The sequence below is a fragment of the Carcharhinus amblyrhynchos genome, chromosome 12, assembly GCF_965287045.1.
Source record: "Carcharhinus amblyrhynchos chromosome 12, sCarAmb.v2.hapA, whole genome shotgun sequence".
Classification (NCBI taxonomy): domain Eukaryota; kingdom Metazoa; phylum Chordata; class Chondrichthyes; order Carcharhiniformes; family Carcharhinidae; genus Carcharhinus; species Carcharhinus amblyrhynchos.
In genome coordinates, this window is record NC_137335.1 from 50,153,393 (window position 1) to 50,169,382 (window position 15,990).

General features: G+C 42.2%; 1 protein-coding gene across 1 annotated transcript in view; it reads left to right on the top strand.

Moving 5' to 3' along the window:
- The window catches only part of rps6kc1 (ribosomal protein S6 kinase polypeptide 1), a 154,151-nt gene that overhangs the window by 33,611 nt on the left and 104,550 nt on the right, over nucleotides 1–15,990 (top strand). The window contains exon 6 of the mRNA XM_080200515.1: nucleotides 4,866–4,913. Within this exon, the coding sequence (XP_080056641.1) occupies nucleotides 4,866–4,913 (48 nt within the window). The remainder of the gene's footprint in view (nucleotides 1–4,865; nucleotides 4,914–15,990) is intronic.

The following is a 15,990-nucleotide window of genomic DNA, read 5'->3' on the forward strand; positions in this document are numbered from 1 at the left end:
TCCTTGTACACTACTTTCCTCTCTTTAGCTGAACTTGTCTCTACTCAAAAATTTCCATTTTAACTTATCTCATGCCTTGCAAACATAAGGTGTGGCTATAGGTACCCGCATAGGCCCCAGTTATACCTGTCTTTTTGTGGAGCATTCCTTATTCCAGTTTTACTCCAGTCCCCTCCCACAGTTATTTTTCTGTTGCATCAATGACTGTATTAGTGCTGCTTCATGCTCTTGTCTGGACCTAGAAAATGTACCTTTTTTTTCCCACCCCATTCTCACCTTCACATGGTCCTTCTCTGACACTTCCTTTCCTTTTTCTTGACCTTCCTGTCTCCACCTCTGGTGGTAGACTGTCAACCGATATTCATTATAAGCCCACCAACTCCTACACCCTACCTTGACAACAGCTCATCACATTCTGCTTCCTGTAAGGACTACATCCTATTCTCCCAGTGTCTCCACCTCCATTGCATCTGTTCCAATGATGCTACCTTCCAAAACTGCACTCCTGACATGTCTTCCTTTCTTCTGAATTGGGGGTTCTCCCCCACTGTGACAGGATGTCCAACTGTGACTGACCCGTCTCCCACACCTCTCATCACACCCCTTCCCTCCATCTCAGAACCACAATAGGGTCCCCCTTGTCTTCACAGAGCGTTGACCCTTACTCTGTTATTAACAGGTTCTGCTATCTTTTATACTGCTATCAGCACCATTAGCAGTTCCTTTCTCTTGTGTTCCATGACACCTTTATCAAATCTCTTTCTCTTATCCTTCACCTTCCATTTTGGTCCACCTGCTGCACTCCTTGTTAAACAGTATAAAATCCATCACATTTCTCTCTCTCTTCAGCTCTGAAGAAGAATCATACGGATTTGAAATGTTAACTCTTTCTCCGTCTACAGATGCTGTCAGACCTGCTGAATTTTTCCAGCATTTTCTGTTTTTATCTCGGATTTCCAGAATCTGCAGTATTTTGCTTTCATTACTGGAGTTCCTCAAGGATCTGTCTTTCTGCCACATGCTGCCCCTTGGCTGATGACACCCAGCTTTACCTCTCCACCACTTCTTTAGACCTGTCCACTGTCTCTGATGTCCCCTTGCTTGGTGGACATCCATATGGGTTGAGCAGGAATTTTCTCCAATTAAATATGAGGAGGACTGAAGGCATTGCCTTCCCTGGCTGTTATCTGTAATTCTGTACCTGACCACTGCCTGAGACTAGGTTAGCCTGATTACAACCTTCATGTCCTTTTTAACCCTGCAATTTGCTTTCAATACCATATCCCCGCCATCACCAGGAGTGCCTACTTTCACTTCTGTAACAGTGCATGCCTCTGCCCTGACTCAGCTCATTTGCTGCTGAAACCCTCATCCATGCCTTTGTTACCTCCCAAGATCCAAAGCTGTGGGCCTGACTCATTTCTTTGGTCCTCTGTAAACTTCTTACTCAAAGCTCTGGTGCCTGTGTGCTAATTTTACACCAATTCCTGTTCACACATCACCCTTCTGCTCGCTAACGTACACTGGCTCCCGGTACCATAACGGCTCTATTTTAAAATTCATGTTCTTGTTTCAGATCCCTTCATGACTTTGCTCTTTAACCTTCTGCAACCCTCCCAAATATCAGCGCTCCTCTTATTCTGGCCCCTTGCACATCCTCTATTTTCTTTGCCTCACCATTGGTGAGCCTGTGAATTCTGAGCTCTGCAATTTCTCTCTAAACCCCTCCGTCTCTTCTCTCTCCTCTGCTATCTCCTTACGTGACTTGGAGCCACAGGCGTTTGATAACATGCTGGAGCCTGTGATGAGCTTTGGAATGTTTTACTCCTTGAATGATGCTATGTAAGTCCAAGTTGTTGTTGCAGCACACCAGATCAGCTAGCAGTGTGCAAATGAATCATTATTTCTGATGTGGGCCCTTTGTCAAATTTGTTCCTAATTACTGATGTAGGATTAGCAGAAAGTGTGCAAGGATTGGCACTAAATGGTCCCTTTATTATGAGAAATTAAACCTTTGGGTTGACAACGGAAGGGTTAAGATGCAGCTTGCAGCAGAGCACAATGTTTCAATCTATGTTGCACTCTTGATCCTAATGCCTGATCTAATAATGGGGGGAAAAAAAAATCCAATCCTCTATTAATGTGATGAACTAACAAACTGAACCATTTCCCTGAACAGAAGTGTAGGTTTCTTGTGAACGTTTGTAGCTTTGCAGCTAAGATTCACAGGTAGAAGGACTTTACTGCCCTCGTGTGGGACGGAGAGAGAATTTTACTACAGCAGCATAAAAATAGGCTTAATGAGGAATCAAGAGATGTTTATTCCTCCGGTTGTAAATTATGTAAAGCAATGGCTTCCTGCAATATTTTACAATAGGTTGATGGTGGGAGGGCGGTGAACTGGTTGGATACAAACATGACTTCAAGTGAAACTGACTTTTTAAAATTCATTTGTGGGATAAAGGAGTTGTTGGCTGGCCAGCATTTATTGCCCAACCCTAGTTGCCCTTTTCAGAGGAGGGTAGTTGAGAGTCAACCACATTACATGTGACTCCAAAGCCGCACTCGGCTCGACCAGGACAGCAGATCTCCTTTCCTAAAGGATATTAGTGAACTAGGTGGGTGAACCAATCCACAATGGTTTCATGGTCATCAGTAGATTCTTAATTCAGATTTTTTAAATTGAATTCAAGTTCTACAATCCGCTGTGGCGGGTTTTGAACTCGGATCCCCGGAACATTAACTGAGTTTCTGGATTAATAGTCCAGCGATAATTCCAGTAGACTATCGCCGCCCCATAAATGCTCGCATTTCTCTTGTTGCAAACTAGTCTAAAAAGCAAAGCTGACCCTATTTCTCACCTTTTTCTTCTTATACTGGTCTTGATAATCCTGGTAAACAAATCTTCCTCCATATCTTCATTGTGTTGTTTTGAAATAGTGCAAGTTAAGTTTTATTCTGCAGAGTTTTTAGGCTCTGGACACCAGAGTGGGCAGGCCATTGGTATCATTATCCTTATGCTCGTATCCCTTACCCTTAACCCAGAGTTGCTTGGAAGTATGTTTGTGTTCATTTTAACTTGGAGATGAATAATTACTCTTTCTCTTCAAGTGATCATCCTGTTGCCCATTCTTTTGTATTTTATAAAGTGATAGGAGCTATATTTAACTCAAATTATGCATCTCTGGAGGAAGTTATAGCCTAATTTATAATTTCTGGTGTGATTTTGGCATGTTGTGGATCTTGTACTTTTTGGAAATTGATTCTTTGAACACATTGTTGAATCATTTTCATTACTTGGCCATTTCCAAATTTTTGTTAGGGCTTAGTGCCATTAAGTTTTAAAGACATTATCATCGTGTGATTTCTCACCAAGCCTGTTTAATGGCTATTAAATATCTTGTAAAGCTTTATGGGAATCTTTTTTCCATTAATCTGCTGATTTCCTGAATTTCTATCAGAAATCCTCTCCTGAAACTGAAGAGGGGAGGAAACCCTAGCATGACCTCTGCTGACCTTTAGTGTTTTTCCCTAGCAAGACGGCTATGAGTAAGAATTCAGTGTGTGATATTGCAGAGAGGCTCTGATTATACCCAGCACAGACTGGCGTATCATGTTAATTCTTTTCAAATGTGTTATTTCATCCTGAAGTGATTCATTGTTATACTGTAATTGCATAGATTTCAACAGCCTTCATGTACTCTGATGGTGATTCCTTAAGCCACGGGAAATTCAAGACCATTTATATACAAACATCAGCTCTCTCCAGGAAGGGTCAGCGAATAATGCTCAGAAATGGAGTTGCTGGCTGATTACTTCCCTTGTCCAGTAATATTCCAACTGAGATCAGTTAACAGTATAGGTTTTAATGAAGCAAGTGTCAATGGTTCACATCCCCTTCAGCTTAGTGCCATTCCAGATTACTGTTGCTTCCCTGACTATAGATATGATTATCTGTGCAAAATAAAGCCAGCTTTCCAAGATTACTTTCAAAACCCTCTGCATAAAAGATTTATAGTTCATTATCTGTTGATTTTCTTTCCCCTTGCCATCCTACCCATACTTGGGTGCACCTTCTCAAATAAATGGTTCAGATGCTCTCAATAGCTTGCTATTCAGTTTAATATGTGGACCAAAAATCAGTGAGTTCAGTTCCAAGAGAGATTTTAGCACAGTCAGTGGACTGAAATGGACACTGTATTTATCCTTCTCCCTTAGCCTTATTGCTGCTCTATGCTTAGTTTGGGTCATATCACTTGCCCTGTTGGAGTTTGTAGAAGATGTTAGACCCCAGTTGGTTTGTGAAGGGGAGAGAAAACACAAATAAAGAAAATTATAAAGGTGCTTTTCTTACCAGGTATCATTACTCATCTCAAGATTGCTTTCATATAATGGGCATCTACCAGCTAGTGCTTTGGAGTAACAGCAATTGCTACTTCGCTTAAGACTGGACAATGCAAAGGCATTGTTAAAAATGGCAGTGCATCATCTGTAGTTTACTATTGCAGGATGATTGTGTGTTAAAACCTTGAACTGAAGAACGGTAGGATGATGGAATTGTGTTTAAGATTTGTTTGCTTTATCACACTGTTAAAATCACATGATGATCACTGGAGAATTTGTGAAGTCTCGCATGGTAGGAGAGTGACTGCTTCAAGAGAAGCAGATGCCTGAGAACAGGCAGCTTACTCATCCTTCGCAGGAGTACAGAATGATGAAGACCTCTTTCAGAAAAAGGGGGAAGAGAGGAATGAGAAGAAATCATGAAATATTTGTCTGTGGATAGTCTTTAATGATATTTGAAATTTCATGGTCAGTAATATATGCATTTGAGTAAATGGCCCTTTTTTCTGTATTCCTTCTAGCTCGAAGAGACTTGAGTAGCATTGATGGTAGTCAATCAGAATGTGGAGGTAAGATACCAGAAATTGCTTTGTTTTTTTTGTCGACAAGCTGCCTATCTACAATTATTCTTTGACTGATCTCAGAATGTGATGACAAAGCAATTAGATCTGATGACTTTGACCGACACAGTTCCATCAAGCAGAATAACATCTTGTTGATTACGTGGCATAATGCTCCTATTATAAAACCATGTATCCATTTAGTATGAACAAATCTGTGGGAGACCTGTTGGAATTTTTAAATAAGAGAATGACTAGAAGTAGGAATTAGACTCCGTGAGTTCTAATTTAAGCTGTAGTTATACTTGAATTAGTTGTCCAACAGTAATCACTGGCAGTTGTGTATAATCAGCACATCCTGTTGCAGCGCAGATTCACTGTTGTTGTGTTTTATGCTGTAAACATCCAGCACTCTGCCTCATAGAATCAAAGAATCCCTAAGTACAGAAGGAGGCCATTTGGCCCATCGAGTTTGCACCGACCACAATCATTCCCCCCCCCCCCAAGCCCCTTCTGGCCCTATTCCTGGAAACCCCTCAAAAGCTAGTGAGTTTACTATCAAATAAATCGGTTGGACTTAAACCTGGTGTTGTCAGACTTTTTACTGTGCCTATTCCTGTAACCCCACATATTTACCCTGCTAATCCCCTGACACTGGGCTCAATTTAGCATGGCCAATCAACCTAACCCACACATAAGAACAAAGAACAACACAGCACGGGAAACAGGCTCTTCGGCCCAATGAACCCGGGCTGCCATTTTAACATTATGAGTGTCCTCTTCTACCTATGACCTTTGTCTACGCCTATTGGTGAAGATTGAGGGAAGACTAATTTAGGGACAATTTGTTAACACCAATCAGCCTAAGAACACGTTTTTGGGGTGTGGGAGGAAACCGGAGCACCCAGACAAAACCCACGCAAGCACGGGGAGAATGTGCAAACTCCCACAGACACTGGCCCAAGTCCGTGTATCTGCACAGCAAACAGTGATAGTCACTGAGCTGTCATGTTGCCCGTCAGATGGTCCAGTTTAAGTGTACACTAACGACGTGAAGCACTAGGCAACTCTTGAAGCAACATCCAAGAGCAGCTCTCACACAACCCACCGCGTGTATGCCCCTTGTTGGACACCAAGGCAGACCGAAGCACCTGTGGATTAAAAGACATCAATAAACATGCACAACTTATACAGACACTTACGGAATCCCCAGAAGCTCAGAAGTAAGACAAGTGATCCATAAATTATGTTGGAAGGTCCATAGGAATCAATTGATTCCCAGGGATGTCCCAAGGCTGTTGATCTTTATTTAGAACAGTCTCCTGTATCCCTCCATCTCTAGTCCGCTCATGTGCCTATCTAAGTAAACCTTAAACAACTCTAGCGTGCCTGCCTCTACCACCTTACTTGGAAGTGCATTCCAGGCCCCCACAACCCTCTGTGTGGAAAAACCTCCCTCAAACATCTGAATTATACCTCGCCTCCATCACCCTAAGCCCGTGGACTATGGGAGGAAACCAGAGCACCTGGAGGAAATCCACGCAGACACGGGGAGAATGTGCAAACTCCTCATGGACAGGTTCCGAGGCCGGAATTGAACCCAGGTCCCTGGCAGTGGTGAGGCAGCAGTGCTAACCACTGTGCTGCCCCTGGATGTTTATTCTGAATCCATACATACCCTTCTAATATCAAAAACATTCTATTTAAAGTTTTAAAAGGTCACTGCAGCACTCTTGAAATGTTGATTTCATAGTGTACTGAATTCAACTGTCTGGACTTGGTGTTGTGAGGGACAGAGAAGTGTAAAAATGATAGGGTAATAAGATTAGAGGATTTCAACTAACCCTATATTAATTGGGAAAGGCAAAGTGCAAAAGACTTAGAAGGGGCAGAATTCTTATTGCATCCAAAACTTTTTGAACCAACATATAGAAAGGTCCTGCAAGAGAGAAGGTGGTGCTGGACCTAACCTCAAGGAATGAAGCCAGGCAGGTATAAGAAGTGTCTGTAGGGATGCATTTCGATAATAGTGAGATTTAAGGTGGCTAGGGAAAAGAACAAAGATAGACCAGAAATAAAGGTTCTGAATGGGGTGGGGCAATTTTAATAGGATAAGACAGGATTTGGTCAAACTGGACCGGGAGCAGCTACTTGTAGGATGATCCAGATTAATTGGAGCCATTCAGAAAAGGAATTGAGTACAGGGCCAACACGTTCCTGTAAAAGGTGGGACCAAAAAGTTTGGAGAACTTTGACGTTAGAGGAATACATGATTGGATAAGGGAAAAAAGGAGGCTTATGTCAGATGCATTGATCTCTAGGTCAGATGCCCTAGGGAAATATTGGGGGGGGGGGGAGGGAGCGGGGGGCATGAAAAAACACTGGTGGGCAAAATAAAGGAAAATTCCAATGTGTTTTAACAAAGAAAAATACAAAATAGGAACAGGCTCTCCCGCCCTCCAAGCCTGTGCCAGTCACAATGCCTGCCTAAGCTAAACCCGTATGCGCTACGGAGTCCATATCTTTCCATTCCTGTCCTATTCATGTATTTGTCTAGTTGCCCCTTTGAATGCCGTTATCGTACCTGCCCCCACCACCTCCCCAGGCTGCACATTCCAAACAGTCTCTATCCTCTGTGGGGAAAAAAAATTTGCGTCGCACATCTCCTCTAAGCTTTTCCCTACACACCTTAAACCTATGTCCCTTACTTGTTGACTTTTCTACCCTAGGAAACAGCATCTGACTATCCACTCTGTCCACGCCACTCATAATCTTGTAAACCTCTATCAGGTCACCCCTCAACCTCCATCGTTCCAGTGAGAACAAACCCAGTTTATCCAACCTCTCCTCATAGTTGATACCCTCCAGATCAGGCAACATCCTGGTAAACCTCTCCAAAGCGTCCACACCCTTCTCGTAGTGTGGCGACCAGAATTGTACACAATATTTTAAATGAGGCTGAACTAAGGTCCTGTACAGCTGCAGCATGACCTGCCAATTTTTATACTCAATGCCCTGACTGATGAAGGCAAGCATGCTGTTAGTTTTCTTGACTGCGTTATCCAGCTGTGTTGCCACTTTTAGTGATTGGTGGACATGTATGCCCAGATATCTCTGCCTGTCAACACTCCAAAGAATTCCACCATTTACTGTATAATTCCTACATGCATTGGACCTTCCAAAATGCATTATCTCACACTTGTCCGGATTAAACTCCATCTGCCATTTATCTGCCCAAGTCTCCAACCAGTCTATATCTTGTTATAGCCTCTGACAATCGTCCTCATTGTCTGCAACTTCACCAATTTTTGTGTTGCCTGCGAACTTACTAATCAGACCAGCTACATTCTCCTCCACGTCACTTATATATACTACAAACAACAAAGGTCCCAGAACTGATCCCTGTGGAATACCGCTAGTCACAGCCTTCCATTCAGAAAAGCACCCCTTGGCTGCTACCCTCTGTCTTCTATGGCCAGAATGTATCCATCTTGCCACTTCTTCACTGCTCCTAATGTGACTTCATCTTTTATACCAGTCTACCATGCGGTACCTTGTCAAAGGCTCTACTGAAGTCCATGTAGGCAACATCCGTTGCCTTTCCCTCATCGATCATCTTCATCACTTCCTCGAAAAACTCGATCAAGTTAGTGAGACATGACCTCTCCTTCCATGCTGACTATCACTAATAAGTCCATTTGTTTTCGAATGTGAGTAACTCCTGTCCCTAAGAATCTTCTCCAATAATTTCCCTGCCTCTGATGAATGGCTCACGGCTTATAATTTCCTGGATTATCCCTGCTGCCCTTCTTAAACAATGGACCAACACTGGCTCTCCTCCAGTTCTCTGGAACTTCACCTGTAGCCAATGAGGATGTAAAGATTTCTGTTAAGGCCCCAGCAATTTCCACCCTTGCCTCCCTCAGTATTCTGGGGTAGATCCCATCAGGCCCTGGGGACTTAGCTACTTTAATGCTTTCTATGATGCCCAATACCACCACCTTTTTGATATTGACATAACCCAGAATATCTACACACCCTACTCTGGGCTCCTCATCCATCAAACCTCTTTCCTGTATAAGTATATTAAGAGCAAGAGGGTAGCTTGGGAAAGAGTAGAGCCCATTCTGGACCAAAGTGGCAATCGCTGAGTGGAGCTAAAAGACATAGGTGAGGTATTAAGTGAGTGTTTTGCGTATGTACTCACTCTGGAAAAAGATGGCATAAGTATAGAAAGCAATGGCATAATTGGACAGATTTGCATTCAGAAGGAGGAGTTGTTAGTGATTTTAGCAATCTTAAAAGTGGATGAATCCCCAGGCCCAAATTAAGTGTATCTTAGGCTGCTGTATGAGGCAAGGGAGGATATTGAAAGGGTTCTGACGCTAATTTCCAAATCCTTTCTGGCCATACTAGAGATGCTAAAGGAGTGGAAAACAGCTAATGTGATAGCTGGGTCCCTTGTTGTTTGTAGTGTACATTAATGATTTAAACATGAATGTGACAGGTATGATCAGTAAGTTCATAGATGACACAAAAGTTGATGGTGTGGTAAATAGTGAGGAGGAAGGTCTTAGATCACAGGATGAAATAGACGGTTTGGTCAAATGAGCAGTACAGTGGCAAATGAAATTTAACCTAGAAAAATGTGAGGTGATGCATTTTGGGAATATACAATGAATGATAGGGTGCTAGGAAGAACAAGAGACAATAGGGATCTTTGGTACATTTTCAAAGATTCCTGAAGGCAGCAGGATGGGTAGATGAGGTGATTAAGAAGGCATACAGGATACTTGGCTTTATTAGTCAAGACACAAGCGGGAGTTCTCCAGCCGTTCACACTAGTGGGATTCTCTGGTCCCACTGCAGTGAACAGAGATTTGGTTGAGTGCCAAATTCTCATGCAAATGGCCAGAAAATTCCAGCCACAGAAGAAAAGAGCAAAAAGATTTTGATGGAGCTGTCTAAAACATTAGTTAGGCTTCAGCTAGAGTTCCATGTGAAGTTCTGGTTGCCACACTATAGGAAAGATGTGATTGCACTGGAAGTGTGCAGAGGCAATTCACCTGATGTTTCTGCTGTGAAGAGAAACTGGTTAGACGTTGTTTTCCTTAGAGCAGGGAAGGCTCAGGGTGAACTTGATTGAGGTGCAAGAAGGGCATAGATAGGGTAGATAGGAAGGAACTTTTCCCCTTTGTGGAGAGATCAATAACCGGGGGCATAGATTTAAGATGAGGGGCAGGAGATTTAGATGGGATTTGAGGAAAAACCCTTTCATTCAGAGGCTGGCGATAACTGGAACTCACTGACAGAAAGGGTGGTAGAGGCAAGAACCCTCAACATTTAAGGAGTGTTTAGATGAGCATGTGAAACACCATAGCATTCAAGGCTATGGACCAAATGCTGGACAATGGGATCAGAATATCTAGGTGCTTGATGGCCCACGCAGACATGATGGGCCAAATGGCCTCTTTCTGTGCTATAAAATTTTAAGACTTGTGTTTGGCTTCAGGTTCCTTAGTGCTAAATTGAGATCAATTGTATATCAATTGAGCTAAAGCTCAAACTCTGAAGACCAAAACTTAGTCCAACTGTGCTTCACACTGGTATCTTCTGAATTGAAACAGAAACCAGTTCCACTAAAAGAAACTTGTACTACCGAATTTGCTAATCACAGTTCGACATTTTGTGTGCACTAATGTGAAATATATTTTCCTGTATGGAAGGCCTATGCTCAACAGCAAGCTTTATATGGTACTTGGCAAAACATCGCTAACGGTAGAAAAGAGTTTAAAAGAATGAGGAGAGGAACTGGGGAGGGGTGAGGGGATGATGCTGACTGAAGGAAAAGGCAAGGATGTAGGCTTTGACAGTCTTTGAAGGTATTATCAGTGTCTGTGAAGAGGCCGTTAACGCTTAAAAAGCAATTTGAACAACAATGATTAGCTAAAAGAACAACACAATATTTCACATTTTTAAACAAACTTTATTGCATGTTTTAAAAAATGCAAGAACTGGTAACTTAACAGTACAGTTTGTCAAGACGCTTGCCATTTTACTTCCAAAAGGCGTGCGAGTTGGGTGGGTTGGCCTTGTTGAATTGCCCCCTAGTGTCATGATTCTAGCAGGGTACATATGTGGGTTCTGGGTTGGGGGCTGGGGGAGATTGTGATCAGTGCAGACTTGATGGGCTGAATAGCTTCCTTCTGCACTGTAAGGATGCTATGATTTTCACCCAAGAGTTCCTTTTGCATGTTATGAAATCTTGAGGGTTAATTTACTTTGTAACTGTAAGATGAGATATAGCAAACAGGATGGATTGGAGAGGAGAATTCTAAGAGGTTCAGATGTGATGGCTGAAGGGTTTGTCAGCTGTGATGAAGAGAAAGGAAGGGGAGCACAGAATTGGCATCATTGGGAGAGTGAGAATTCTAACTAAGATATATGATTTGAGTATTTTGTGGATAGTGTGGGATCAAGACTTGGAGTGTTGGTCTATATGGGCTTTGAAATCTTCTATTGGGGGTGGGAAGAGAATAAAATTCAACGATAAGAGAGAAATTGGGCTTAGTACCAGATAGCATGCAGATGATGGAGATTGGAGAGTTAGGATGAAACTGGGAAGAGAGACAATATTACTGTCTAGCCTGAATGTGATTAAAGAACCATTTTGTTTTTGCTTGTATGCAATAACATTTTTTAAAAATCTGGGGTTAAAATATCCTTTCTTAAATCTTACTATCTCTTGAGTTTTCTTATCTGAAGGAATTTAAGACTTTTGAATAGAAGGCATCATATGATAAACAGATTATTTAGATTTGTCACATGAGCGTATAGAAGATTATTCAGAGAGTGCATTATATCTATATTTTCTATTGGATAGCAAGTAGATCTTACTTTTCCCATTTCCCTGAAGCCCACAGTATAATGTTAGAATGCTCATCACTTCCTACAGACCCTTTGATAGGTTTGTGTTGACATCTGTAACATAACTCTAAATCACTATAATAGTTATTTATATTTTATTGCTGTCCTTTCTGTTAATTTGGACTAATCTGCAGATCACTCGCTGGTTAATGACATTACCACATAATTGACATGATAATGATTAAAATCTAGTTACACCCATTTTGATTGCAGTATTGAAATATGAATCTGTGATGAACCAAAACCTTAATTATTGTGCATTTAAGAAGTAAACTGTCCATCGCAACCGTTCACCCTGTGAATGTTAATGGTGCTCGGTTGCTTCTCCAAGTCATCAGTTTTGTTATATGAGCATCATAAAGAGCCATCTGGAATTCCTAAAATGTAATTTAGTTAAAGATAGGACAAGGCAGAAAAAATGAGGCAGCACCTGAAAGGACAAGACACATTTCATTATTTTTTAAATATTGTGAAACTTTTTTTTAAAGCTTTTTTATTTTAACTGTTAAGTTGCTGAATTGTTGGACAAATGGCTTGGGAGCGATTAAGCGTTTTTCAAATGACCGACTGTCTTCTATATAGCTTAAAAATGACCCTGTGTAATTTTCAGTTCCTCAAAGAGGCAGTATTGTTCAGAGAGAGAGAGAGAGCAATACCATGGTTACCAATAATGATACGTTGTTCCCATTTGCTTCTCCTGACTTACAAATTAATTTTAATAGACTTGCTGGCATTTACACAAACCAAGCCTGCTCTGAGTTCCCTATTCCAGCAAAAACATCATCTTAAATTAGGAGCTAAAGAAAGTATAAAAGTATAAAAAGTACTTGAGTGAAGACTGTGATGTTTCAGGCAGAACGGTGGCACAGTGGTCATCATAGCTACCTCTCAGCTCCAGGGTTCCAGATTCAATTCTGGCCTTGGGTCACCATCTGTGTGGAGTTTGCACATTCTCCCCGTGTCTGCATGGGTTTCCACTGAGTGCTCCAGTTTCCTCCCACAGTCTAAAAATGTGCCAGTTAGGCTGATTGGCCAAGCTAAATTTATCCTAGTGTCAGGGGGATTAGCAGAGTAAATGTGTGGGGTTGCATGAATAGGGTCTGGGTGGGATTGTGGTCGGTCCAGACTTGATGGGCCGAATGGCCTCCTTCTGTACTGAAGGGATTCTATGATTCATTTACAAAACCCATTAACAATGCATCAAAATCTGGAGAGTTATTCTTAAAGCTTGGAGGAATTAGATATGTTGGAGGAGGAAACTGCTTCAGTGGTTAAAGGTTTTGGTGAAGTATTTTGGATTTTAAGGTTGAAGCATATGCAGTAGTTAAGCAGAAAATTTTAGGGGAAGAGTTACAAATAGCAGGACCACGATGAGGAAGGGGAGGCCACAGTTAGACGAGTGATGGGCATGTCTTAAAGCAGCTGCTTGATATGGTGGTTCAAAGCCATGGAGGGATTTCTAAATGAAGACCAGGAGTTTTAATTAATTGCATCGCAGGCAGAGAACCAATTTGAAATTGGGGAAGACAGTGGTATGGGTAAGTGGGGCCTAATGCAGGATAGGATCAGACAAGCAGAGTTTTAGAAATTGTTACGAGTTTATGTAGGGCGGATCTTAGTTTGCCAGTGAAGATGTGTTTGGAAATAACCAGCATAGTTGGGGATCTCTGTGACAGTAAAATAAGAAACCGGTGAAATTGTGAAGTTCGAAGTGAATGTTCCTGGTTATGAATTGTTTATAGGATTTAGAATTTAGCTTGAGATTGTTCAGGACAGTAACATTTCTCACCATTTGGTTCAGTCTGAGGTGAATATTATCAGTATTTTAACTGGAACTGACTTCAAAGCATTAATAAATTGCCATTCATGATCACTGAAATTCTCAAAGCACTTTAAGGCCAGTGAAGTATTTTTGAAGTATATTCACTGACATAATTTGGGAAGAAGTTTTAGGCTTAGATATTGGAGAGTCTTTGACAACATTGAGACAATCCTGGAGTTGAGAGTACTGGTTGTGATGAGGTAGAGAAAGAGGTAGGTGTCATCAATGGATATGAATGGGAACTGACTTCATTCTACAGATAACGTTTCTGAGGCAGAACATATTAGCAAAAGGAGAGGATCGAGGCTAAAAGCATTTGGGTCTTTAGAAGGCGATTGTCAGAAGAAGCCTTTCTGTAGACATTTAGGACAAGTATGTATAAAAAGAAAGAAGAACTTGGCATTTATATAACACCATTCATGGCCACCAGATGTCATAAAGCATTTTACAGCCAATGAAGTACTGTTGAATTGGAGTCAGTGTTATAAAGTAGGAAATGCTGAAGCCAATTTTCCACACAGGAAAGTCCCACACAGCAGTGTGATCATCACCAGCTGATCTGTTATTTTGTGATTCTGACTAAGGGATAAATATGGTTAGAGCACTATTCTTTGAAATAGCATCACGGTCAGGAGTCTTTCCCCCGCCTCCCCCCCCGCAAATCCCCATCCCCAGGTGGGCTCTGAGGTGGGAGAAGCATAAAATTGTATGGATGGGATTTCCACTGGAATTCTGCCCTCCATGACCTGGCTGCGGTTTTATGCAGGGGCAGGCAGGGCCTCAGATGGAAAGTTCATCTTTGCCCCAGTTAAGGCCCTTCAACCAATTAAGGTAAGGGCCTATTCCTGCCCAGCTCCAACTTTTAGGCTGGGGGGGTAGATAATAGATTAGGAGGGGAAATTGGAAACTGAACAAAGTTTGATGTCGGGCAAGAAAGGGCAGGGGGGTGCCTTCATTGGAAGCCCCTTATCACTGGGAGCGGCTTCCCCATAAGACCCATTGATCTCTATATCACCCCGCTAGTGACCCCTCTAGGTCTTTCCTTCCAATTGGCCAGCAGCTTTCCAAGGCACGACTTACTCCCGGTGATGGGCAGAAGTCTTGCCTTCTGTCAGCCAATGCTTATTGGAGCATGAAATGGTATTGGGCCGACTGGAATTGGTGGGGATGCATTCCCTACAGACTCCTGGGTGGCGTGGGCTGAGCCCACACCATCCTTAAAATTCTGGCCCATGCAATTCTTTACATTTACCCAAGCAGGCAGTTGGAGCCTCAGTTTAATGTCTCAGTGTCAACCTTGACTTTTGTGACCTGGAACCTTGTGACTCAGAATAAGAGTGCTACCAACAGGGCAGCTGCTAACAGTGGAAGTGTGTAGGGCAGCCAAAGATCACATTGATGGAATGGTTTCCAGTTAATGCTGCAGAAACCTTGGGGAGGATAACAAGCTAATGCTCATAATTGCAAAGATTGTTTTTGATGGCATTGACAAGTGTGGCCTTGGTGTTTTGAGCCAAACAAAAGCAGGAAATCCCTTGGAGATTTGTGGTAATGACAGTGGCTCACACAGCCATGTGAGTTGTAGTCACAAACCTAAGTGATGAATATCCCTATGCTCCTTATACTTGGCAAGATTAGTGAGAAAACTATAACTTGGCTTGGATGTGCATTAGTGATTTTTTTTTTGTTGCTGTTAAAGAACCTTCATTTTATTATCAGGTGCAGCGACACGTTGAACATGTTTTTGTGGAAGTATATGTAAAAATTCTGTACATTGTCCATTTATCATAGAATCATAGAATTCCACAGTGCAGAAGGAGGCCATTTGGCCCATCGAGTCTGCATTGACCACAATCTCACCCAGGCCTTATCCCTATAACCCTATGCATTTACCCTAACTAGTCCCCCTGACACTAATGGGCAATTTAGCATGGCCAGTCTACCTAACCCACACATCTTTGGAGTGTGGGAGAAAACTGGAGCTCCTGGAGGAAACCCACACAGATACGGGGAGAACGTGCAAACTCCACACAGAGAGTGACCCAAGACAGGAGTCGAACCCAGCTCCCTGGAAATGTGAGGCAGCAGTGCTAACCATTGTGCCACCGTGCTGCCTTTTACTTAAAAGACAGAGAATGTCATTGGAAGCAACCAGAAAAATAAATCCAGCAAATGACAGTTTTCACTAAAGTATTCAAGACTCTGCTTTTTTTTATTAGTGTCACAAGTAGGCTGACGTTAACACTGCAATGAAGTTACTGTAAAAATCCCCTAATCACCACACTCTGGTGCCTGTTTGGGTACACTAAGGGTAGAATTTAGCCAATCGCCAATGCA